Source organism: Physeter macrocephalus, chromosome 20 (genome assembly GCF_002837175.3).
Source record: "Physeter macrocephalus isolate SW-GA chromosome 20, ASM283717v5, whole genome shotgun sequence".
In the NCBI taxonomy this organism is placed as follows: Eukaryota; Metazoa; Chordata; class Mammalia; order Artiodactyla; family Physeteridae; genus Physeter; species Physeter macrocephalus.
Genome location: NC_041233.1, coordinates 13,036,000 through 13,063,427, shown reverse-complemented (window position 1 = coordinate 13,063,427; position 27,428 = coordinate 13,036,000). Strand labels below are relative to the sequence as shown.

The window sequence follows — 27,428 nt, the reverse complement described above, 5'->3', positions numbered from 1 at the left end:
CGAAGTACAACAATGATTAACAGTGTTTGCTCTTGAAAAATGTCAAACTGCCATGTCAAATGACATCCGTCACGCTTTTCTCCTTCTGTCTTTATTCCGTAATATAAGGTACCAACTATGTTTATAAAGAAGCAAAGTCTATTCCATATAATATTTTAACTATCAAAGTATTCTAAATTGACAGGTTTTCACAGTGGGGGAGAGGCAACACCAGAGGGAGGCCCGCATACCACAAAAAAAAAAAAAAAAAAAAAAAAAAAAAAAAAAAAAAAAAAGTATTCTAAATTGACAGGTTTTCACAGTGGTTTTAACAAAGACAAGACACTTTAATTAATTAAATTAATTAAACCAATGCTTCCTTTGTCTTTCTGGTTTTTTAATGTTTCCTATGGGTGGGGGGAGGTCAGGTCCTGATGAAGTCAGACAATGCAATGGGTGTGGTCCAGATAGAGCCTTTCTGACCTTTAAACTAATAGCACATCTCTGATGTAAACAATCCTAACAAAAATTAGTACCATATGTAAATCAGTACAAATATATCACCATACCCTTAACATTTTAATTAATAACAGCACTTTATGATATACAAAGGCTTGGTTGGAGGAAACTAGGATGGATAAAATTTCATGGATGAAATTTAAGCCCTTATTTTATTTACATTGTTTCATTTCATTTTCATTTTATTTTATTTTGTTTTATTTTAGTGGGTATTAGGTAGCATGCCTCAGTACTGTCTATAAAACTATAAGTCTGCAACTTTGCATACTTATGATAACACTACAATACTTATAATAACACCATAATCAGAGCAGAAGGTACTGAAGATATTGGATAAAATCAGACATCAAAAAGCATATCAGTCTTGAGCCTTTTGAGAATTCAGTGTATTGTTGCTACAGAAAAGGAAATGTAAATTGGGCCACCCATATGTTCCTTTTTGGTCAGCTCTTTGTTTTGGAAATTTCCTAAGTTAGGAAATTAATATAAAACCAGTGATGTACTTTTTTCTCTTAGGAGAAAAATAACATTCTTTCTGAAATATTACCATCTTCCCAATCCAGGTACTATTTCATGAAAAATCATTACAGCTCTAGGTCATCCACACTGGATTACTTGTGCCTTAACCCTCTTTGCACTAGAGAGTAATGGTAATATTTTTGTTCACTCTTTCAAAACGATGTTTATAATTATCTTCCTAGAACCATAACTAGTGTGTATGTGTTCTCACACCTTGTTGATCCTTTCCCAATGAACGAAATTTGTATTAATTAGTGTTAGTTCCTATTGCTTTAATCCAAATAACTTCAGGAATTTGGAATTGTATGCGGAACCCATAGAATAGAAGGCTAAAGAAGCTTTCAGAAAGCTTTGGAAACTAGGTAGTTGGAGTGAGAGAACCTAATCAGAAGCTGAAGGGTAAGGTTGCCCTTTGATACAGTCCCTACAGGCCATTCGAGGGTAGGGAGGGGAGATTTGGTAGAAAAGAGAATTGAGAAGGACATAGAATAGACGTGGAAGAGCAAGCAGAGCCGTGCCGCACGTGCGTCCACACTGTGGTTGAAGAAGGGCAGGCCAGTTTATTTCAAAGTCCAACCAAGACAAGTCCTACATACACATCCATGAAGATGTAGTTCCTCTAAAGAAAATAGAAACAATACTGCCAAAGGAAGGGACCAAAATAAACACACAAACACACACACTCAAATACCCAGTATAAAATTGAAATTTCCATTATGGAGGCCTCACCAAAAACATTTTGTCAATATGGTCAGCAGAAGTAGAATGAGACCATTCAATGCCATTTACTGGATGATTCCATTTGCATGAACTTTTTACTACAGACCAGTCCATTGAGATGGAAGGCAGATGAGTGGTTGCCAGAGGACATGAGGAGGGGCAAATGAGGAATGAATACTAATGGTCCAGGGTTCCTTTATGAGATGATGGAATGTTCTGGAATTAGATGGTGGGGATGGTTGCCCAACTTTGTGAACAGACTTAAAAAACCACTAAATTTTACACTTTGAAAGAGTGAGTTTTTTGGTGTGTGAATTATATATCCATAAAAATATATAAAAATGAAACAATATGAAAGAATGTGACCATTCAGAAAATGACCAGCTTTCAGGTCAATTGCGGTACAATGGCAAACACTCAAAAAACAAGAGGAAAAGCTATTGTGGAAACTATTCACTACAGAGCCCCATCTTGCTGTGACCCGTGTCTACGTATTATTTCTGAGAAATTCCAGTTGTACACATTTCACTCTCTGCCATTGTGAAAAGGGCACACGGAGTAATCTAAAAGTTGTACTTCTTAAGAACCACTCTTTGGAAGCTCCAGGTCTGTAAGAACAGCATCTCCTAAACCTCAGTGCCTAGTTTTGGGTTTCCTTCAAGGGTCATGAAATGTTTGGTTCTGGCACGTTTCCTCCAGAACAGTGCAGGTACACTGGGCTAGAAACCAGGCATTTGTAGGTGAACCAGTGTTTCTTAGGTAACTTGAACTACAGCAGACCTCTGCCCTGAAGTTGAGAATCCACTGACATATATTATCTACTTGTATTTATGTCCAAGAGAATGACATCCATTTTGGAATTTTTCCTTAAGAACTTTACTCCTAAAATCTGAATCTTCCATCTGGAAATTTTGGGTGATGTGGAAAGATATATACTCAGTTCATAGAGTGATAAAAATCCACGCTGGTTTTCACCTTTTCTTTTTCATATTTTTAATATTTTTCCTTTTTTTTGGTTAAGAGATATTTAAATCAGCCAAGGATTAAACAATCTTTCATTTTGGTCAAATAAGAAAATGAGAAAATAGCAGTATGATAAAGGGTAATCCTAAACAGCTTTCAGGTTCCGTCATAGCTCTGGGAAGAGTGACAGAGATGAAACCCACGCAGACACACACACACACACACACACACACACACACACACACACACACACATTGGGTTGCAGTTTTTCCATGTTTCATGTTTAAAATTGATAAAATCTTTCATAAGAGAATAAAGCAGCAGTGAACTTAGTGATGTTACTAGGTAGATAATTTAAAAGGAAGAAGCTTGACTACTGTGTCATATTCTACTGCCTCTAATTTGGTGTCTCTAATCTTGAGCTTGGCAACCAAATAACCTAGTTTATTACATTTATGTGTAAAATAGAATAAGTAGAATAGAGGAACTCTCTGATGAATAAAGTATATATGCTATGGTAGATTTGTTATGTGGTAATACTTTTACCAAGAATATTTTTAACTTACTTCCTAATTCTGAGGTATAAACCAAAAAAGGGAGGTTACCAGAGGCTGAATTATGTTATTCATCATATAGGAATTAATACTTATAATAATTAACCTAAACCTTTTGAATCACAAAGTTTTGAGTAATATTTGGTAACATTTAATTTAGAATGTATTTACATTTATTCTTTGAGATTGCATAATGTAAACAACCAAATTTCCAGATCATTCAGTTAAATAGAACTGAATTCTGAAAATCTTTTTCAAAGAGAATTGATTATAGTTTGAAAAATACCTGTTTTGGTGTATATATCTTACAATAAGTTTTTTTAAATATTACAGTATTTCATAGATGTGAAATACATTGTTTTAGAGAACAAACACGTATATGCAACATATTTTTACTAAGAAGCTTAAGATGTATGTATTCATTTGCTTTCAAGTTCCTTGGCAGTTGGGCACATTTCAGACAAAGATGCACAATAGAATATATAATATATGAACGTGTGTGTATGTATTCTGAACACGTCTTTGCAAAAAATGCAAGGAAGGATACTTATAAAAAGTAGACTACTAATAGAATTCTACTTTAAAATTGAAGATATACCCTTTTCAAATTGGTGTTCTTTCCTTTGCTCTAAGTCACCCCATCTGTGGTAAGTTTGAAGCTGTATGAAATTAATATAAATTCTTTCCAAAGTAGGAGCTATTTCAGGTGTTTAATTTTATGTAAAAGTATTACATATTTTATTTAAGATAAATAATTATTGCTTGGGATAAAAAAATATTCATTGGAACAATGACCAAATGTATTTTTCTGCATATTCTCATGGCGTCTAGTAAAATCCTTTACTCATGGTAAACACTCAGTAAGTAGTTGATGGTTAAATGAATGTACATATTTATCTAAAGTGCATATATTGGTATGAATTATACTTAGTCAAGTAGCAATGAACCACACTCAAACTATGAATTAGGAAGTATAATTGTGAATTATACGTTCTGCTTAAATTATGGTGCTTAGGTTTTCTAATAAATATGAATATATTAAAGCATTATTAAAATTATTATGTGTGAGATTTCTTGGACTATATAATATCATCAGTACAGTGAAAAGCTAGATTTGCTTTAAAAAGCCACAAACATTTTAATTCTTATTTTGCAGAATGGTTTCACACCATTGTATATGGCGGCCCAGGAGAACCACCTGGAAGTTGTCAAGTTTCTCCTTGACAATGGTGCAAGCCAGAGCCTGGCCACGGAGGTAAGACACTTTGGTTCTTTCCATGGGTAAGTTCACATGTTTATAGGGCATTTTATAAACCTAAAGCTGTAAACTGAGAATTTGTCCCACTGGTTTTTCATTGCAGTTGTATATTAATGTGTGGGCTCGCAAGTTTTTATGAAATATATTAGAAAACTCTATTCCTAGTCTTTCAAGAATCTTCCATTGCATAGATACCCTTTCTGCTCTTAAATGCCTGGCTCTACCCTATAACTGAGCTGTTTATTTACTATTTACATATTTGCTTGAGAACACTTATCTGCTGCTTACAATTTTGCCTCAAAGGCAGCCACTGTTTTGAAATATTTTGGGGATAAAACATAAGTTTTAAATCTGGTTTTTTCCAAATTTAAGCTAGCATAATTATAATGATTGGATTTATATATTTCTAAAGTTAACTAATTAAACTCACACTTCTAAACAAAACTAGTACACATTTTTAAATACTAGATAAAAGTGGTATTTTAACATAATTATAATTGGATTTATATATTTCTAAAGTTAACTAATTAAACTCACACTTCTAAACAAAACTAGTACACATTTTTAAATACTAGATAAAAGTGGTATTTTAAAAAAAACGTTTGCAGTCATGAATAGAGGAGTTATTTAAAAATAAAAAGTTATTTAAGTCACTGGTACTGTTTTAGGTAATACAGTTTATTTTTTAAACTAATCTGGATGGAAGATTGTGATCCCTTGTAAAGTGTATCACTAGAAATCTATTGCTAATACTAAAGGACCAATGTTTGGGTATTCTTTATTTTTAACAAAACAATGAATTAGAACAGATGTAGGGTTATCCCTGTGGTAATACCACTCCTCTGACTTTCATTCTGAAGTATTCCCTGAATGACACAAGAAAGATGCCAATACAGGAATTGCATATAACCTCACCCAGGTTTTGAGATTATGCCTTCAGGGGAAGCCACTAAGTAAATGAAGAGGCAGTTCACACAAAAAGAAATACAAATGACCATAAATGTTTAAAATACCTCACCCTCCCTCATAGTCAAAGAAGTATTAATTTATTAATCAGATAAAGAATGAGATCCAGTCTTTTGCCCATGGGATGAGGAAGAAATTCAAGGGGTAGAAAAAACTGGAACTTAACTACCTTATTGGTGAAGTTGACCATTGGTTGCAACACTTTTGCAGAAGCAGTAACTATCAAAATTAGTATTTATACACCTTTTTACATAGCAATTCCACTTCAAAGCATTTCTGTCACATATATTAGAAGATAATGCAAAAAAAATAGTTATTATATAAGAAGCTCAACAATATGATTAGTAATAACAATATTTTAAAAACTAGGAAGGACAAATGGGGCAGTCATTGGATAAATACTGCTCTACTTAGAAAGTAAAATGCTCTTCTGCACTATTAACAAGGAGACAAGACTCTATGTACTGATACAGGAAAATGTCCATAGCGTATTGTTACCAATGGTTTATTCTGAAAATTAGGAGGGAGTCTTACTTTTCACTTCATACCCTTCAGTTCTCTTGGTGATTTTTATCTTGAGAATGTATTTTTAAACAATAATATCCTTAGAGGAGCTTGGTAAGAAATAACAAAGGAACCAACATTTGTAGACGTTGAGCAGGGCCCGTCCTCACACTGGGAGGAGGGAGCCTGAGTGAGTCCCTCAAGTACGACAAAGCGCAGGTCTCATCATGCTTTGCAGGGAGGATGGGCAGCAGCGGTTGTTGTAGAAGAGAAAACCCATTCGCATTTTTGGATGGAAATACGAAATAATATAAATGTCCTGATGACAGCAATTCCGTAGTACTGTTTTCGTCTGTGAAGGACAGGTAGTATTCTTTTTCAGGCTGCCGTGGACAGAGCATCAAGTATCTCTCCTTTAGAAGCGAATATAAGCCCAATTAACTGCTAATAGATTAGAGTTACCTTGTCAGGTAATTATCAGTAACTCACTGAGTTCTCCAATTGTTTTTAAGCTTTCAAGGCCCCAAAAGAGGCACTACAACCAAGTAAAAAGAAATATTATATGAGATCCTCAAACAACTAATTCAGTCTTTTAGCAAGAAGATAGGTAGGGAGGGAGGGAGGGAGGGAGGGAGAGAGAGAGATAGATAGATAGATAGATAGATAGATAGATAGATAGATAGAAGATAGATAATGTAGATAAATATGTGGATGATATGTAGATAGATATGTAGATGATAGATATCTAGATAGATAGGTAGATAGATATGTAGATGATAGATATGTGGATAGATAGAGATATGTAGATAGATATATATGTACATAGATAGGTAGGTAGATAGATATGTAGATAGGTAGGTAGATAGATAGGTATGTAGATAGATAGATAGATATATAGACAGACAGGTAGGTAGATAGATATGTAGATGATAGATATGTAGATAGATATGTAGATGATAGATATATAGATAGATATGTAGATAGATAGAGATATGTAGATAGATATGTAGATAGATAATGCAGATAGATAGATTTTTTTTTTACTCCTTTATATTAATTTCAAGAGGTTTTGGGGGGGTTTTTTGGTAGCTTTAAAAAATGAATGAATGAATGAATGTTCTAAGAACAAACCACATCCATGTCTTCATGAGGGTGCTAGTACATCACTATATAAACAACATCTATCTGATTATCTAGAGCTATTTGAAGCTTTGACTGAATTTTTATCTCTTCTTTTGGATTATTAGTACTAGAGACTAAAAAGAACATCAAGAAATAAGATGTTTCGTTCACACAATGTTCTAACTACGTTTTGCAATAATATTGGTATCATTTATACAGAAGTCTGTATTTACAGAATGAATAGTAGTGGGCAATGAAAGGATTCCTTAGATGGAAAAATTTTAATAGGATTTTTAATTTATTATATGATGTGATATTGCCAAGGTCCGTCAATACATTTTTTTCTTCCATATGTACCTTGTATATATGTATCAAGTCTTTGGCATGGTTGTGGTTTTCGAAACCTTTCCTGCATTACTGTGTACGACATTTGTATCCTTTCCATGTATATCTTCCTTCTTTTCCATGGATATCTTCCTTTTTTTGCTAATCAGAATTTTGAAGCATGAGGTAAATTTATTTGTTCACTTATATGGCACAAGTAATTATTAAGCACCTATTATGTGCCAGACACTCCACAAGGCAGTGAAGTTTCTCGAGGAGCTCCTGTCACATTTCCTTTCGGCTTGTATTTTTCTCTTAAGAGTAACTGTACAGAGCAAACCAAACCCTTTAAACTTGGTTTGGAAACAAAATCTAGAGCTGCTAATTTTAGCTGTTAACACCTTAGGGCTGGTAGTTTGTGTCTTTAATTGGTTTGTGCAGGAAGCACATTCTTGTTAGTGCTAATGTCTCAGCTGCGTTGATTTTCTGGTGCAAGGTAGTTTCCTTTATGTATAGGCCCTGTGGATTGAAAAATTCCTATCAGTGGAAATGTAGCCATTTCGTTTTGCTGCAGAACAGAAGTGAGCTGTCATTTTTATCCCTTAGGTTTTGCTCAGGTTTTAAAAGTGAGATGCAACGTTAACTCTTAATACACCATTTTCCTTTCACCATTCCATTTTTTTAAATGTATTTTTCTCTTTTTTAAAAAAAGTAATAAATAAATGAGAAAGTACAATAAAAAGCAAAAAGAAGAAAAAGCCATGTTAATTTTCCCTGGAGGTAACATTCTGTTTATTCATCCAGATTTTTTTGTCCATGTTCACAATGCACACATTTATCTTAATGAAAATGAGATCAGATATTTACATGGTTATGTAGATTCCTTTTCCCATAACATTAAATTACACTCTAAACTTTATGTCCCTAAGTGTAGCCTGTGATATCATATTGATGACGTCCAGGTTGTATCCAGCCTTTCTCTGTTATCTTACATATGGTTTCAGGGAATGTCCTTCTGTTTGCATTAATGCTCATCTTCTTCCTCATTTGGGTCTTCTTGGAAAAGTTGAAAGGAGCAAGTGGAACTTCAGCCAGATCTTGAGGCTTGGAGCATAGATAGAATTTGTGTATGTAGAACAGGAGGAGGACATTTCAGGGTGCAGCAAATAACCTGAGTTTAGATGCCAGGGTGGAGATAGTCCGCACGTCCACAGTTAGTAAGGAAAATGGAGATTTATACAAGAGTTATACGAGAAGAGCCTGGGCAATACTGTCACTTAGGCGATTGGGGCCAATATTTTACACATCCTTGAATATAAATGTGCTGATTTGCACTCAGCCAAATAAGTGGTAGGAGTGGTAGGGGTTTTCCAGCAAGGAATACAATGGTGAAAGTGGTCTTTTAGGAAAACCAACAAGACATGAGTATGCATGTAACTCTGATTTTTCTTCCTCCCTTATAAGCACTCTTCCATTAGAGCAGCCCTCGCTTTGTGCCACAGGGACTACATATATAAAATATCATGACCCGAATAAAATAATAAGTAACTTACTTACTTAACTTACTTGCAATAATAAGTAACTGTCTAGTAAAAATAATTTTGAAATGTTCTTTTGCGTGTGTGATAATGAAAGCATTGCAGAATTAAAATTTGGGAGCCAGTCCTGGGATGTTCTGCTCTGTGCTATCTGTTCTACAGTCAGCAGATCATCCACAAATTAATTAACCACAGTGAAATCTGTAGCTGTCTTCTCTTTGTCAAGTCCCAGGGCCATACAGTGGGAAGACTCAATGTATAGATGTGTGTGTATGTCTGAAATGCCTTTAGTCACATTTTGTATGATCCCTTCTTTCATTGGTCCAGAGAAGCCATGAGTCTTTCATGTATATCTTTCTTAAAACAGCAGTGAGTATAGTTCATTAATTCACATATACTAATTGAGCACCAGATATACGCTAGGCCACAAGGTATAATGATGAAGCAGACAGGATATGCTAGGCAACAAGGTACTGGATGAAACAGTTTTAAATTACCAGTGGAAATGTTTACAGCTTATTTAAATGAACTCCTTTGAAAAATTTGCCTGGGTTTAACCCGAGATGTAATTGTTTTCGCTGAGATTATTTTATGGATACTGAAATTCTGCCATCTTTTTCTTCTTTAGGTAGGACTTTTGAAATTTACCCACTTTTTCCACAGAAAGAAACCCATAAACTTATTACGAATTTTAAAATTATTTCCTGCTTTGGTATATGTGTAGTTTTAAATTTCTTTCCACATATATGTCTACTTGAGTATGTCAGCTTCAATAACCCTGAACAAAAATTGACACTTGGTCACTCGGTCACCTTCTTATTTGTTAATGAAGAAGAAAATATCCATAGGGACCAGTCTTGACCCATCCGTCTATTCGCAGGATGGCTTCACACCGTTGGCAGTAGCTTTGCAACAAGGTCACGATCAAGTAGTGTCGCTCCTGCTAGAAAACGACACGAAAGGAAAAGTGCGTCTTCCAGCTCTTCACATCGCTGCCCGGAAGGATGACACGAAAGCTGCCGCCCTGCTGCTGCAGAATGACAACAATGCGGACGTGGAGTCGAAGGTGAGGACCCGGGAAACGAGCCCCTCGTGCGGCATCCTGTGTTAGGCACCGAACTGTGAAGAATGCCTGGGCTCCCTTTGGAGCTTATGCCAAGCGCTTAACGGCACTGCAAGGAATAAAATCAAGTGCCCAAGTCATCCAGCTGAAGGCACATCCCCCGCCCTTGGCATCTAAACCTGGGAGGGAACTGTGGGTGCTGCCCTATGTGTGCTAACAGGAGGCCACCTCCAAAGAAATCAATCGATACGTACCCTATAGTGTCCTTCCTTTGAACGTATACTTTTAATGTAGTTAACACGTCAGCTCAAACAGCAAGGTGAAAAATTACAAAATGCTAGCCACGGTGTGCACAAAATAAACCTTTGGTTGCTATCTAGGACGGTAGGCAATGCACTGAGTATTGATCAGCTGTGGAAACCATGCTAGCAGCCAGGGTCCCAGCCGACAACTCCCATTGTCTAGACACTTCCAGGTCTCAGTGAAGGAAATGTGGCATTTGGAATAGGCCGTCGTGTAGCCCTTCATTCAGTCTAGCTTTCTTTCTGTGCCTATTGTGCTTCCATCAGCGCTTTCATCCTCATCACTTAGCTGTCATGAGCTTTCTTCCATCCATTGTCACCGATAGCAAACTAACCGTTCATTTTTTCCTCCTCTTTGCTTCCACATGTGTTAACCTAGATGGTGGTGAATAGAACAACAGAGGTATATATATATATATATATACGTGTACATATGATCTATATCTGCATCATCATTTTTCCATTTCTTAGTGCTGCTACCTCATTTCTTTCCCTTCTTCTTTGCATTGCCTTCTGTAGGCTAGATACCTGCTTTATACCCCCACCCCCAAAGTAGCATGTGCCAGAGAAGATAGTAGTTTGATTACCAGGGCTTTCTGCAGCTGAACCTGGTGTTTGAAAGGAAGTATGAGGAAACCTTGAAACTTAAGGGTATTTCAATAGCGTTCTGTGACATGAAGCGTTTTGACACTTGAGAAACCTATCAGCTATACCTAAAGCTGCAGACAACCCTGTCATTCTACTCATCTAGGATTGGTTCTTCAGAGTTCTGCATGACACTTTACCCTCAGTGGTGTCAGCAAGACGAAAGTTACCTCAGAAGGGTACACATATGACCCACCCTTGACAAGAGTCAGTCAGATCGCTAGCATGGCTGAGAAGCTTGCTAACAATTTAGAAATGCATCTAGTTCCTATAAGGTTTAAATCTTTGGGGACTAAGTGAATCGCTGCATGTTTTAGCATTTTTTTAAGGAAGTAAAATGACCTTGGTACGAATAATCCAGAAAAATGTGTTATCGAGTAGGCATTTGCTAATAGAGAGACCAGCTTGTCGATTTCTTTATGAAATGCATTCACCATGATTCAAGACCAATTTGTAATAGTACCTCTTCCCCCCAAATTGCTTTCATCATTAAAATTGGCTTTTACTGTTCGTTAATTTGACTCTATATTGAATATATAAAACAAGTTAAATCTTGACAAGAGTTTCAATGGGCAATTCTATGGATAAGAAAACAGTGGTACTAATCGAACTTTCTTTGAGCTATCAAGATATTTCTTGTCATCCCTATTTTAACTTTTGGAAACATTGGCTTCTGTGTAGTTCTGCTGCTGGATTACTAAAATGGCTCAGTCTCCACCCTTGGTTCCTTCCTGGCTCTTCCTCTGCCTGTGAGTTTGGCATCTCTCTGAAATCCTATGAGCAATTGGCACTAATGGAAAGAAACCTAGTACAGAATGGAATGTGGACCTCAGCATATTTTGCTTCCTCGTTTTTATCTGGGCAGGGTTATGGTATTAACATGTCAGACACGGGGCCGGCAGGAATCAGTTGAACGTCTGCTCTGTTTTCTTTCCAGAGTGGCTTCACTCCGCTCCACATAGCTGCTCACTATGGAAATATCAACGTAGCCACGTTGCTGTTAAACCGAGCGGCAGCCGTGGGCTTCACTGCGCGGGTAAGAGTGCTGCAGCCTGATGTGCGCTTCAAGCATTTGAAACGATTGTTAACCCTCCTTCCCCAACATGAGGAGGAGGTCGAGACAGTTGACCTCCAAGGGTCCTCCCACTCGGTGGAAGGTGTGATGTCTACTCATCCTAGTGCGTTTTCTTGCTTGCATACAGGTGTGCCTATTTCCTAGGAGGAAAAGAAAACCAAGATCGGGGTCAGGAGTAGGGGTGGGTGATAAATATCTAAGTGAACATATAGAAAATGTGATTTAAATATTCATGACTGGAAACTACAAACTGTCCTCCAGGTTGAAATTTCTGAGACTGTAGAAATGGGTCGGATGGCACTAACAGTGCTCTAGAAATCAGGTCTTGATCTTCCAGGTGGGAATGAGTTGGAATGTCTGGATAAGGCCCAAACGTTAGAACCCAAATAATAGAGGTCACCTTTTTTTTTTTTTTTTTTTTTCGGGACGCGGGGCCCTCACTGTCGTGGCCTCTCCCGTTGCGGACCAGACGCGCAGGCTCAGCGGCCACGGCTCACGGGCCCAGCCGCTCCGCGGCACGTGGGATCCTCCCGGACCGGGGCTCGAACCCGCGTCCCCTGCATCGGCAGGCGGACTCTCAACCACTGCGCCACCAGGGAAGCCCTAGAGGCCACCTTTTGCTCTTATCTTCTGTCCCCTATGAACTTTCAGAATGAGTAACACGATTCTGTAACCCGAGTAAGCTCATAATCATAGGGAAAGGAATTACTGTGTCATGTGTACCCCTGGACAGCAACTCAGACATCCAGAGTAATATGGCCCTGAATGTAAAAGCTGGTCTAGCTCTAGGCCTGACCGTCAGCAGCAGCATCATCAGAAGTAGAAACAAGGTAGGAAGCAGAATAGAGAAGTGGCTGCATGTGGGGACTCAGGATTCAGACTCCCTGGGTTCCAGTTTTGGATTTAACTTTTCTTTCTGTGTCCATCAGTTTCCTCATTGGTAAGATGAAGTTAATATGAGTTATGAAATTAAATAATAAATGGTGATCAAAAAAATAATATCAGCACTCCTGCACTGGGTCACTGAGAAATAGGAGTGAGCGTACCCAGAGCACCTAGCGCAGTGCCTGACACATCAACACCAGCAGTGCTGTGATTTTGCACATAGCATTTGAAGTATTATTTTTGCTAAAAACCTCACTTGTTGGGGGAGAAGTGGCAATAGACCCGATAGAGAGAACAATCATAATACTAGTACCAGCAGTAGGTGTAGCAGCAGTAAAAGTAATACCATCTTTGAAGCAGATGCCAAGCTGAGCATTTTTATCTCATTTATTCTTATATCAAGAAAAGTGTTACTTATTCTTGTGTTACAGAAGGGGAGACCAAGGCTTAGAGATAAGAAATAGCTGGTCCAGATCACAGAGCTAGCAAATGAGAAATGGCAGAATTTCAGCCCCAAAGCTCTTCACCCCCCCAGTCTTCTGCCTCCCTCCGCTGATGTTAAGGGTTCATTTTTCTTTTCCTTCTTATAATTCATTAGTTCTATAAAAATTAATATGAACTCAGAATGGGCTAACATAAAAGCTATTTCCGGGGACAGAGCGATGTCGGGCCGCGGCCCTGGGGGCTCCGCCTCTGCCAGCGGGACCCAGCGCGCTGCCCGGACCGGCGCTCAGTGGGCCCGGGCTGGCTAGAGGCATGGAGGGCCCCGGGGCCCTGCGGCGCAGTACCCGAGGCCTGGCGGGTCACCAGGAAGCCGGATGCCCATGGCTGGCTTGCAGGTGGGACCCCCTGCAGGCTCCCCGTTTGGCAGAGCTGCTCCACTTGGACCTGGCGTGCCACCCACCGTGATGGACCCATTCCGAAAACACCTGCTTGTGCCCCAGGCTCAGCCCCCGATGCCTGCCCAGCGCCGGGGGTTAAAGAGGAGGAAGGTGGCAGATAAAGTTCTACCTCAGTGAATTCGGGAGCTTGTCCCAGAGCCTCAGGTGTACATGGATCTCTTGGCTTCTGAGCGCAAGCTGGACCAGACCATTGCTCGAAAGAGGATGGAGATCCAGGAGGCCATCGAAAAGCCTCTGACTCAAAAACGAAAGCTGCGGATCGATATTTCTAGTACGTTCAGTCCCAGCAAAGCAGAAGGTGATAGTGCAGGAACCGCAGGGACCCCCGGGGGAAACCCCGCAGGGGACCAGGTGGCTTCCTGGGAACTCCGAGTAGAGGGAAAACTGCTGGATGATCCTAGGAAACAGAAGAGGAAGTTTTCTTCAGTCTTTAAGAGCCTCGTCACTGAGCTGGACAAGGAACTGTACGGGCCTGACAACCACCTGGTGCAGTGGCACCGGATGCCCACCACCCGGGAGACAGATGGCTTCCAGGTGAAACGGCCTGGAGACCTCAACGTCAAGTGCACCCTCCCGCTCATGCTGGATCATCAGCCTCCCCAGTACAAGCTGGGCCCCCGACCGGCAAGGCTGCTGGGGGTGCACACACAGACGAGGGCTGCCGTCACGCAGGCCCTGTGGCTCTACGTCAAACGCAACCAGCTGCAGGACGGCCACGAGCGGGAGTACGTCAACTGCAACCGGTACTTCCGCCAGATCTTCAGTTGTGGCCGACTCCATTTCTCTGAGATTCCCATGAAGCTAGCTGGGTTGCTGCAGCATCCAGACCCCATGGCCATCAACCGTGTCATTAGTGTGGGCCCTAACGGCCAGAAGAAGACAGCCTGTTATGACATTGATGTGGAGGTGGATGACCCACTCAAGGCCCAGATGAGCAATTTTCCGGCCTCTACCACCCATCAGCACGTCGCCTCCCTTGATGTCAAGATCCATGAGACCATTGAGTCCATCAACCGGCTGAAGACCCAGAGGGATCTCATGCTCAATTTTAGCACTGACCCCCAGGACTTCATCCAGGAATGGCTCCGTTCCCAGCACCGGGACCTCAAGATCACCCCTGATGTGACTGGTAATCCTGAGGAGGAGAGACGAGCTGCTTTCTAGCACCAGCCCTGGGCCCAGGAAGCAGTGGGGAGGCACATCTTTGCCAGGGTGCAGCAGCGAAGGCAGGAACCGGAACAGGTGCCGGGAATCCGCCCGACCCCAGGCTCAGGGATCCCTTCCTTGCTTCCCAGGCCTGGAGCACCCCCCTCCTCAGCCTGGAAGGGGACCACCCTCTGGGGCACAGACATGGAGGATAAGGAGGGGGGAGGGGTGTCTCCTGCCACCCTCTGCTCCCCAGCTTTGGTTTCGTAAGCGTAGCGAGAGGATTCCTCATTGCTTAGTCCCCAGAGCCTTACTACTTACACGTTGGCTTTCATTGGAGTCACAGCAGAGGCCTCCTGTGCCCCCTGCAGGCAGGCCCAGGTAGGACCTGGAGGCTGTGCTTTGACATCGCAAAGGCCCCTGGCTTTGCTTGTTTACAGACGCCCTTGGGGAGAGTGTCAGCGCTGGCTCTGGGGAGCTGGACGAGGAAAAGGGGCACAGCTCACCCTCTTCCTAGCCTTTCCAAACCAAAGTTCTTTGCTATTCCTACCAGCCCAGCCTTGCTGCTGGTTTTTTTTTCCTTTCCTTTGGGTATTTGCACTATTCGTGGAGCAGGTTTTGCTATGCAGGAGCCACTTTTTTTGTACAGGAGTAAGCTGGGGTTTTTCAGGGAGCACTACTTGGTATCTCCTTCCTTATTTTCTTTTCTCAGTCTATGCAAGCGGCTGTGGCCGCCATCATCTCCTGAGAGGCCAGGGGGCTGCCACCCCAGCTCTTCGGCCCAGGGGTAACACCTCCTAGAGGGAGGACACACTAGTTCTCTGGTGGGGCCTGAGGCATGGGTGAGTGTGCTGGGGCAGGGCAGGGAAGCGGAGGGGAGGACTGTTGTTCCCCTTTGGAGCTTGGGAAGGAGAGTGGGCCTAGGGCTTGGCGAGTGCCACTTATGGCAGGTTTGGAAATTTCCAAATAAATCTTTGTTTATTGGTGGCAAAAAAAAAAAAAAAAAAGCTATTTCCTATCCTATTGTCATCAGCCTGCTAAAAGCCTTTATCAGTTGAAATGAGGCAGCTCATGTCACTCTAGAGCCATGTTCTTATTGCACTAACAGCGTCCTTGGGTTTCAGCAACGTGGCAGACCCGAGGCCTAGTGTGACATTTTGAAGGACAAAGTTAAGTACTTCTTTAAGTCATGTATAAACAGGGCACGCCCATGTGAAAACTGAAACTCGTGTCTGTATGGAAATTTCCAAAAAAATTTTTTTTTTTTGGGGGCAAAAAAAAAAAAAAAAAGCTATTTCCTATCCTATTGTCATCAGCCTGCTAAAAGCCTTTATCAGTTGAAATGAGGCAGCTCATGTCACTCTAGAGCCATGTTCTTATTGCACTAACAGCGTCCTTGGGTTTCAGCAACGTGGCAGACCCGAGGCCTAGTGTGACATTTTGAAGGACAAAGTTAAGTACTTCTTTAAGTCATGTATAAACAGGGCACGCCCATGTGAAAACTGAAACTCGTGTCTGTAAGATGCATTCTTCTGGTTTTATATCTCTAACTCACAGAAAACCTCATTAAGTCACATCTTCTAATGAGGACATTTGGAAAATTCATGTCAGCGTAGTGTTTGAAGTTTTGTCTTTGTGTCATTGTTCAGAAATTTCCTGATGCTGCTGAAAATAAGGAGATTGGGGTAATGTTTAAGCAATTTAAGGGGACAAATTGCAGTATTTTCAGACTCCTTCAAGCAATTCCAAAGCATCCATTTACATTAAAACAATGACTATGGTAATTACAAATAATGCTAATTCATTGATTAAAGATCAGTGGACTCTATGGAAGCTAAAAACACACACACACACACACACACACACACACACACACACACACACACACACACACACACACACACGATCAGCTCTGTGCTTTGTGACCACCTAGAGGGGTGGGATAGGGAGGGTGGGAGGGAGACGCAAGAGGGAGGGGATATGGGGATATATGTATATGTATAGCTGATTCACTTTGTTATACAGCAGAAACTAACACACCATGGTACAGCAATTATACTCCAATAAAGATGTTTAAAAAAAAAAAACAGTGGAGACCTCAGACCCACGTTGTTACGTTATTAACCTTGTCTGAATTACCATATGTGATTTAAAAGTCACATTGTGCTTTTGTTTAAAATCTGTTAAAATTCAGACTTTTTGCTGATTTGGAAAAGCATTTTCTCCAGACATTCCTAATTAACGAGGCCTCATAGCATTCTGAACTGAAGGCTGCAGTGGAATTGAATTGTACTTACTAGGAGGCCTGTACTGTTGCTTACACCCTACAACACATGCTTCCCTCTGTAGTACGTGATGGATGGCTTGCACTAGGATGTCTGAGCAGCACTGGTCTTCATGAAAAGCTTAATCGGAGGCAACTACTAGTTGCCTCCAGAAACCCATCGTAGGTTCCAAATCTCCAGTAATTTTATTATGTAACAATCCAGCATTTAGCCTTTTATATTACAGGGACCTCTCCCTTCCCAACTTGAGTGGGTTCCTTCTAGGTCAGAGTTCTCTCAGGGATGTAGCAGGTGAAAGATGCCCTAGAACACAGATGGGATCAGATTTTGCCTGGTCAAAACAATAAAAGAAGGATCATTAAGCCTCAGTTGCTAAGAACTAGCTGCAAATCATAACCATAACTTGTATGCTTCAGGAACTGGGTTGAGATAGAGGTATTGGTTAGAAAATTAGAGGTCAAGTTAAAAAATGACAACAGCAACCTTTGTCTAGGGGGCTGTAATTTCTGCTTCCTGGCTGGGACAGATCATTGAGGAAAGGCGGATACAGTCTGGTAGTTCTCTGTGGGCTGAGAGCGTGACCTCAAGAATAGCTACCGGCTGGTGAAGAGAGCTGGGGATAAGAGTAGGGGTAACCCTTCTGGAATCATTTCCTGCGTGTAGTGCATGTGCAGATACGAGGCAGAGCCAAACGCGGTGTGACTAAAGGGAGAACACGGTAGAATGGATTGGTTTATATGCTTCTTTGTAGTGCTAGCTAATTTAGGCAGCAAGAAAGCATATCCTAGCCAGTGGTGAATGTATACCCCCGAGCAGCAGTGATGGTAACTGATTTATAGGATACTTACTTGTTCTATTAACACCTTTCCTTAGATTTTTATTATAATGTGAATTTTGATTTTTGTGTTGTAATTTTGCCATGTGTATGTAGTGCATAAGATCTCCTGTCTGACATCTTAAATATTTCCTTTCGGATTATCCAGACCTGTTCAGCCTCAAGGGTCCACTGCAGGGAGTTAACAGAATAGCTGCTGAAGACTGCAGTGCAGTGTCAGCATGCTTCATTCTCTGAACTGTGTCTGCTGAGATGGCCTTGACACCATCTGAATTTATGCGTGACCCTTGCTCTCTTAGCAGATCATCCTAGCTCTCTTGGGGAAGAGAGTGTGACTAAGACACACCAGAGCTGCTCCTGGTTATCATTTGCAGCAAGGGGCATTTATGCACTGGAGTAGGTAAAGGCCAAATTATATTATTGGATGCCTGCAAAATTCCTTTCATTGAAGAGATAGATGCATACTTTGCTGGCTAAGACATTTTTTCATCAAATATAATGGACCACCTAACTTAATCTGCACTCTTGTCACTAACCTTTCTCTTGTAAATTATTATTTAACTCCCATTTGGGGAAGATAATTGAATAAAATATCCTTCTCTTGGTCGTGGTATGTAGTACTTTTTTGTTTTGATCTCTGAAAGGATTACAGATTTATGTGTTTGAGTGCTATACCTCATTTGTTCCCAAAAGGATTTCAGGAGGTTTACAGATTAAAATATACAAAGTAAGACATGTAAGGATGAAACAGAGAAAGTAAATGTTACCAAGCAACTGGAAAGAACTAGTGAATACAAAGCCCTTAAATTTAGGCTTTAAGGGCTTTTATACATGTAGTAGAAAAGGAAGCACGGGTTATATAGTTTTCACTTTTTGACAAAGGAAATCTTAGTTATCTATAGAGACAGTTTTTTGTGTGTGTGAAATAATTCAAATGTGATTTTTTTATATCATGTGAATCATTCTATTAAGAGCAGTGAGTTTCCACAGACATAGAGAACAGACCTGTGGTTGCCAGGTGGGAGTCGGGGAAGGAGAAGGATGAACTGGGAGTTTGGGGTTAGCAGATGCAAACTATTACATTTAAAATGGAAAAACAACAAGGTCCTACCGTATAGCACAGGGAACTATAACCAATCTCCTGGGATAAACCATAATGGAAAAGAATATAAAAAAAGAATGTATGTATGTGTGTAACTGAGTCACTTTGCTATACAGCAGAAATTAGCATAACATTGTAAATTAACTATACTTTAATGAAAAAAAAGAACAGTTTCATAGTTGACAGTATCTTTATTTTGTTTTGTTTTTTTTTTTTTTTAGTATCTTTAATAGCTACATTTCAAAAGGTTCAATTCCTACTACCCCATACTGCCTAAATCTCCATCTGTGAAGGCGCCTTGCCCAGGGAGGCTGAGACACTGTGGCCCAGCTACTTAGCTGTGTGATTTTCTAATTGCATGTGATAGAACTTGGCATGTGTGCCACAGGTCTGTGACTAGTTAACATGTCCAACTGGACTGCCTTTCTCAAATAGCAGTTGTTTTGAACAAAGCTTTAGCAGGGGCTCAGCCACATTTGGAACTCAATTATGTCATAAGAAAGGCTACTTTATCTAAAGTTCTTTTTGTTAAAGTGAGAGCAGTGTTTTTAGACAGTTGAACTCCTAAACCTGTTGATGGAAACATACAAGTGTCAGATTTTACGTTCTGCCCAAATAAGAGGTCGACACGGGGTCAGCACGTGCATAAGCAAAACGATGTCAGTGGATCAACATTATCTGGAGATTTCCTTTCTCAGTTAAATTCATTCTAGCAAATATTAAAGAACTTCTCCTATAAGCTAGACCTGGAGGTCCAGACTCAAGTAAGCCACTGACCTGACGCTACTAATTTGTTGAGGCCCCCATGTGCTCAACCATACCAAAAAGTCTCTCTCTCTTAATTCCCCAAAGCACAGCTAAGTCTTGGCTCTAGTGCTGAGCAAGACTTCTCTAAAAACATTGGGACTGGGCTTCCCTGGTGGCGCAGTGGTTGAGAGTCCGCCTGCCGATGCAGGGGACGCGAGTTCGTGCCCCGGTCCGGGAGGATCCCACGTGCCGCGGAGCGGCTGGGCCCGTGAGCCATGGCCGCTGAGCCTGCGCGTCCGGAGCCTGTGCCCCGCAACGGGAGAGGCCACAGCAGCGAGAGGCCCGCGTACCGCAAAAAAAAAAAAAAAAAAATTGGGACTGATGAAGGGAGTTCAGAGCAGAAAGGCAGAGCTTATTACTCAGGCATATAAAGAAATGAAATAGTGCCATTTGCAGAGACAAGGATGGACCTAGAGACTGTCATACAGAGTGAAGTAAGTCAGAAAGAGAAAAGCAAATATCATATAATAATCACATACATGTGGAATCTAGAAAAATGGTACAGATGAACTTATTTGCAAAGCAGAAATAGAGTCACAGACGTAGAGAACAAACTTATGGTTACTGGGGGGGAAAGGGTGGGGAGAGATGAAATGGGAGATTGGGATTGACATATATACACCGTTATGTATAAAATAGATAACTAATGAGAATCTACTGTATAGCACAGGGAACTCTACTCAGTGCTCTGTGGTGACCTAGGTGGAAAGGAAACTTTAAAAAGAGTGGATATATGTATACGTGTGACTGATTCACTTTGCTGTACAGCAGAAACTAACACAGCATTGTAAAGAAACTATATGCCAGTAAAAATTAATTTTTAAAAATGAGATTTAGGAAAAAAAAAAAAAAGGCAGAGCTGAAGGACCTGTTCTGGATAACACTGTCCCCAAAGTCCACGGGCTATGACCCCTTCCTCAGGAAAGGGCTCCCTCGTGAGCCCCCTGAAGCCACTGTGTTGGAGAGTCTCTCTTGCTTCCCTTAGCGAGAACCCCTTTTACCAACACTACGTCTCTTCCGGCCAGAGTCTAAGCCCCTTAACCTAGTCTCTGGTCCCAGACAGAGGGGGAACCCTGTTTCCTCTACACCTGGGCTCTCTTAATTCAGTAGCCACTAGCTACTGAGTACTAACTTTAATTTAAATTAAATGTAAACCTCTGTGCCTCATTCCCCGGAACCACATTTCAGGTGCTTATTTTCCACGTGTGGCTAGCAGCCATTGTATTAACACCGTATAGGTAACGTTTCCATCATCACAGAAAGTTCTTTCGAACAAAGCTGAGACACCATCAGTCTCAGGCCTCCTTCCCTTCAGTGTCATAATTATCTCTAAATGCACCTTTCCCCTCCAAGGGAAGTGATGCTTTAAGTAGAAGCAATTTTACTCCTAATAGACTTGCCCCTTTGGGCTCCAAAAGCAGGTTGGTGCCTTTCCCATTATGTAAGCAGAGACCACCGTGACCACCAACAACAATAAAACTGAAATCTTCTTCCAAAGAGGACTAAAAATACTTCTGGCAACTTGAACATAGTAATTTCTCCCCAGTTCATGCCGTGGAGAGTTCAGAAATATCAGAAATTGAGATGGGTCTCAAGAGAGGTCTCCAATTGCCAGAGATTATGCCACAGTTACTTCTGTGAACCTCTGTTTTTTAATCTGTGTAAAAGATGCTTGTATCCTGTTCCTCAAAGACGCTTTCTCTGACCCCCTAAGATAGGTCTCTCCCCTCCTTGCCCCGGTGTGTGTGCTCATCGTGCCCTGTTCTTCCTCTCCCATGGTTAGCCTTGAAACGTAATTCTGTGGGAGTGTTTGTCTCCTTTCTCTCCAGTTCCTCACATGGGACATCTTTCCTCACCTGGTAAATATCCTCTTTCCAGATGCTTACCACATTCCTGCCTCTGTGATAATGACTTTACCATGAACTTCATCTTTTCAATCCTCCAGTGAAGGACTCAGCCACGGAGAAAGTGTCTCTTGCAATTTAGATTTTTTAAGAGAGGTAGGCATTTTATTTCAGAGAACCATTCCTCACGGTACTGTGGGAAGGCAGGGCCTGTATTTTTGCTGCCTGGCAGCCCTTGATCTGCCTCCACGAGTGGTACCTTTCACATACTGATGGAGCTGCATTCCATTAAGCCAGAGGGTGATACCATGAAAGCGTCCAGGACCTTGCCTGCTGCAGAATAAGTGCTCATTTTCTTCCTTTCTCCTGTAGGTAAAAATGTGTAGTAATCATGATATAAAATAGTCGTGATTTGAGTATTTAGTAAGTTCCAGCTTCTTTGTTCAGCACTGTGCGCGCATTAGCTGAACAGTCCTATTCAGGCTAAAGCAGAGGTGTCGTGAAATACGCCTCACACACCCTGTGCTTCACCTCCCCTGCAGGACTTTGAGTTCCTCAAGGGCAGACCTACGTGTTATTACACATTTGGGGATCCCTGGAGTGTAACCCAGTACCTAGCACTGGGAAGGACTCGATATATATTTGTTGAATTCAAGAATGAATCAACAAATAACTTCCAGGCCTCCTCATCCACTATTCCTAGGCACCCAGTACCTATTCAAACCTGCTTTCCTCAAGCCCCAGTCCTCTCCCTGGTCTATCAGAATTTCAGGCTGAGCTTCACTTGGTGTTAGGGACCCACTTCCCAAACTGATGCGAGCTGCATTAAGGGGGATGGGAAATCCATAGGATTCTAATAGAGGGGTATAGGCAAGTGCACCAAACCCGAGTACTGAATGTCAGACACTGAGAGGCAAGTTGATTTGAGCAGCCAAGAGTCTTGTGATTCGGCAGGTGTAGCTGACCTCGGAAGACACGCCTAGAACAAAGGGCTAGTCACCAAAGTCTGTTGCCAGGCTTTGTTCAGTTAAGGGTGTTTGAAGCAGAGCCTCAGTTTCTGAGCTATCAAAGCCCAGTCAAGGCCACCACCAGCCAGTGCTATATAGGAAGAACATCAGCCACTCAAACGTGGAGAAGAGGTGAGCATCGCTTCAGCAGGAGGGTGACTTTTTAATGTTTTTATAAGGGTCCACGGCTTCTGGAGACGCTACTGTAGTTTGTGTGGCGATGCCATTGCAAATACATTTAAAAAAAAAATTTTCCCTGCATTATACAGTTTATTTTTTAAATAAAATACAATAAAGCAAAAGAAAGAAAAGAAAAACCGCCCATAAGAGTCCTATTTTGTTAACGTTTAGATGTCTGTCCTTATAGAGCCCAAACACACACACACATACACACACACACACACACACATTCATTTTTATTGATATGTATTTTCAAATATAAAATAAATTATGTTTATCTCCTAGTATAGGTCCAACAGCATTAAAGACATTTTTACTGGGTTATATAAACCTCCTTTGGAATGAAAATGGAGATTTGGGAGCATTTAGCAAAGGAATGTGAGTTATGGAAAAGTCGCAGTGTGGCTACTGCATTAACCATATTCTTGTTACCATGGTGATAGTAACATCTCAGGAAGAACAAAACCAGTAAGTAAGCAGAGGGCAGAGTGGCGGGAGATAGACCTTTTCTAGAGAATTGCTCTATGCATGCCATGCAATCTTGTTCCTGCCTTTTTCATTTAATCCCCTGAATGCCACATCAAAGGAGAATCTCCTATATAATTTTTTAAAGGAATGTTTTTGTCTTAAACCCATTAGTACATTGGAGCTTATTAACATCCTACCCTGTGGTGTGGGACCTGTGTTGTTGTCGTCTGAAGAGCTGAAGTTTCTAAGCTGTAGCAGCCTAGGATGAAGAGGAAAGTCCTCAGATACCTGCTGGAGCCCTGGCTCTCATCCTGGCTGTATCATCAGTCACTGATGTGGTCCAGGGCAAGCCTCTTTATCATGTAGGCTGCGTTTTTCTTATTAGCCAGATAGGAGAGAGATCAATCAACCACAAGCCCTTCCCTTCTGCCTGACCACCTTATCTGACAGGGATGGAGGCCTTTCGCAGAAGAGAGTAGGTACAGTACAGTGTCAAAGCAAACAGCAAGGCAGTCAGACTGCTGGAGTTCCACACGGGTACTGTGGCTTACTCTGTGTGCTCCTGGGCAAGTTATTCATGCTTCTTCAGCTTTGTCATCCATAAAATGGGTCCAGCAGAAGTACCAAATGTGTAGCATCATTGTGACCGCACGAAATAATCCATATAAATTGCTTAGCACATGGGCCAGGGTCCTCGCCATGTTTGTGCTGGCGGTGGTGATTAATGCTTACATCTGGGAGGAGACCCATCAGTGTAAGACACAGTCACCTGTCAAGCGTGACACATGTCAAGCAAGTGACATCACGTCAGCTCTCTAGAGTACTTCTGGAGCTAGTCAGAAATGTTGCGTCCCAGAATGGTGGAGTTACAGTGTTTGCCTGTGTCTGTCAGCGTGAGAAGGTCAGCCTTTACCAAACGATTAACATGACATTGTTTGAGACAGTAAGAACGCCAGTAAAAAAAAAAAAATCATAGAAATTGGAAGGTACATATTTCCCTTTGTTTCACTTTTCCTCTTTGAATATATGCCCTGCTTCCTGCAGTGCTGCTCTAGAATTGTTGCTCTGAGAACATGTTTAAATGACCCGAATAAATCCTATTTTGAAACTCTGTGAAATAAAGTTCTATTAAGGTAGGAGTTGGCAGTGCTCGCTTTATGCATTTGCACTTTAAAAGGGAATAATTCATTAGCTGTAGAATTTTCATTTCCTCCACTGCGCCCCTCCGCTGAACATTCGGACCATTGTTCATGCTTCCTGTTGTCAGAAGATGCACTTGGATGAGCTCAGATGCACCCTGGTCCCCTCCTGGGCATCGTAGTTCTTTCATGAGAAAATCTTGCTCTTCTTCCTCTGGTGGTTTGAAGCATATACAGGAAGGGCGAAGTGGCACCTAGAGCGAAGCGTTTAGGACTTTGAAGAACCAAACGTTGCAAAGAGGTGAATTGGGGACACATGCGCGATCATTGGCTGTCTCACAAATCGAAGCAGTAGGTTCCAAGAAAACAAGTTCAGGTAGGAGATCAGCATGGACTATCATAGTTGAAAAAAAATTGAAAAGCTAAGCTGTGATGGACATAAAAGGATTAGAGTCAGCTCCAGGAAGTGGAGACTGAGGCCCATTTGCACATGTGAAATGAGGCTGGAGATGAATGGCGAGTCCAAGCCTGCGGGAAGGGACTCCCCGAACCCCGGGCTGGGCTGAGGGCACTGGCCTGGATCCTGTAGGTAGAAGGGAGTAATTGCAGTGTTTTTGGTTTGTTTGTTTGTTTTTGAGATAATTGGCATGATACATTGTGTAAGTTTGAGGTATACAGTGTGTTGGTTTGATACATTTGTATATTGCAATATGATTACGACAGTTTTTGTTAGCTAAAAACTCTAACATATATAATTATCATTTCTTTTTGGGGGTGAGAACAGTTAAGATCTAGTCTCTTAGCAACTTTGAAGTTGATAATACAGTATTATTGACTGCAATCACTGTGCTGTACATCAGATCTCCACAACTTATTTATCTACTCTTTTCAAGTTTGTACCCCTAAACGACATCTCCCCAACTCATTCACTACCCCGCAGCCCCTGGTCACCGCCATTCGACTCTCTGTTCTTACAGGTCTTTAAATGGAGAGGTGGAATGATGGCTGGCATGTAATGGGGCAGGGCTGGGGTGGCTAAACCCCCTTCAGTGCATGGGACATCCTCACGCCAGTGACAGTGTCCCAACCAGAATGCCAGTGGAGCTGGTGGTGCCCCCTCTGAGACAGCATTGCTGGATGGATCATCTCTTTACAGCTAAGAGATGGAGACATGGGAATGTCCCCAGATGGGAAAGAAGGGCCCGGCAGTTCGTGCTCACTCTGGAGCTGCTCTGCAGAGGGCATCAAGCTTCCCCCATGATGCACCCCTCAGAGTTGGTTGGACTGGGAGACCCTGAGGGTCCTTTCTGCTCTTACTACTGAGACTTTGAAATAGGAGGTGGAAAAAACTTATCGAAAATTCAAACTAATTTAGGAAATGGCTTTCATTTATTACTACCTACTCCAGTAAGTTTCCTATACATTGTTTCATTTTTTTCCTCACACTCATCCCGTGAGATGTGGTATGAGTTCCATTTTACACCAGGAAGCAAGAAGTTAAATAACTTGTGTTTCAATTAAACTGTACGGCTTCAGGGTGGCAGAGCTTGAGCTAAGAACAGCAAAGTAAATAAGTAAAATAAGACAATAAAAACAATCACGTAGGGCTTCCCTGGTGGCGCAGTGGTTGAGAGTCCGTCTGCCGATGCAGGGGACGTGGCTTCGTGCCCCGGTCCGGGAAGATCCCACATGCCGCGGAGCGGCTGGGCCCGTGGGCCATGGCCGCTGAGCCTGTGCGTCTGGAGCCTGTGCTCCGCAGCGGGGGCCGGTCCCCCGCAGCGGGAGAGGCCACCACAGTGAGAGGCCCGCCTCCCTACAAAAAAAAAAAAAAAAAAAAAACAATCAAGTAAAATAAACTACATTCAGACTGTGTAGTTCATAATATTCTAACATCAGAGGGAGTGTGTACCGGGCTTTGGACTTAATCCAGGGTCATCCCAGGAAAACCAGAACTGCCAGTATTCTCTCTTCGACCACCTGGCTATTTGTTTGCTGCCTGCACCAGTTGCAAAATGAATTAAATACATTTTTTAAGATTTTAAAGGTTTGTTTTTTTTTTTTAACTTACTACGAAATCCCATCACACATTTAAGGACGTTTTAATTGAAAGATTAGCAAACTTAAAAAAACTGACAAATGATGAAATTCATTCTAAAAGGTAATGCATTCATATTTCCACTACATTTTATTTATTATCTCTATCAGTTCTACATTTTTGAATCCCTAATGATCATGCTTTGAAATGGACTCTTGATATTTAGAAACGTAATGGCTTTATGACAAAAAGGTATCCTGTACGTTTTCTGGTGAGAAATACAAGGCAGGCTTGTCCAAGGAGCACGTCCCTCTGAGTTTGAAAATGAAAAACCATTTTTTCATAGCCTCCAAGTCAGGGCCTTGCAGCCAGTTTTCCCTAGCTGGCCAGCATCTTCCCATTCCCCTGGACTGGGATTCAGTGCTTCAGGGATGGGGCCTCGCAATCTGTGTTTTTTTAACAAGTTCCTCAGGTGATTCTTCTGATCGAGCATATTAGAAGACATTGACTGAGGCCATGCTATGAAAATCTTTTCTTCATATAAATTGTCTAAAGTTGAGTCACAGAAATCGCAATAATTCTTTTGCTTGTAAAAACTACCTTTAGGGCTTCCCTGGTGGCGCAGTGGTTGAGAGTCCGCCTGCCGATGCAGGGGACACGGGTTCGTGCCCCGGTCTGGGAGGATCCCACATGCCGCGGAGCGGCTGGGCCCGTGAGCCATGGCCGCTGGGCCTGCGCGTCC

General features: G+C 41.5%; 2 protein-coding genes across 2 annotated transcripts in view; both read left to right on the top strand.

Moving 5' to 3' along the window:
- ANK3 (ankyrin 3) overlaps positions 1–27,428 on the top strand; it is a 353,292-nt gene that overhangs the window by 111,325 nt on the left and 214,539 nt on the right. The window contains exons 5-7 of the mRNA XM_055081155.1: positions 4,411–4,509; positions 9,847–10,032; positions 11,914–12,012. Of these exons, the coding sequence (XP_054937130.1) occupies positions 4,411–4,509; positions 9,847–10,032; positions 11,914–12,012 (384 nt within the window). The remainder of the gene's footprint in view (positions 1–4,410; positions 4,510–9,846; positions 10,033–11,913; positions 12,013–27,428) is intronic.
- On the top strand, positions 12,807–15,254 carry LOC129391652 (SWI/SNF-related matrix-associated actin-dependent regulator of chromatin subfamily D member 2-like). Its single transcript, XM_055081198.1, is given in 3 exon segments — positions 12,807–12,870; positions 13,595–13,693; positions 13,696–15,254. Coding segments are annotated over 3 exon segments (1,722 nt in total).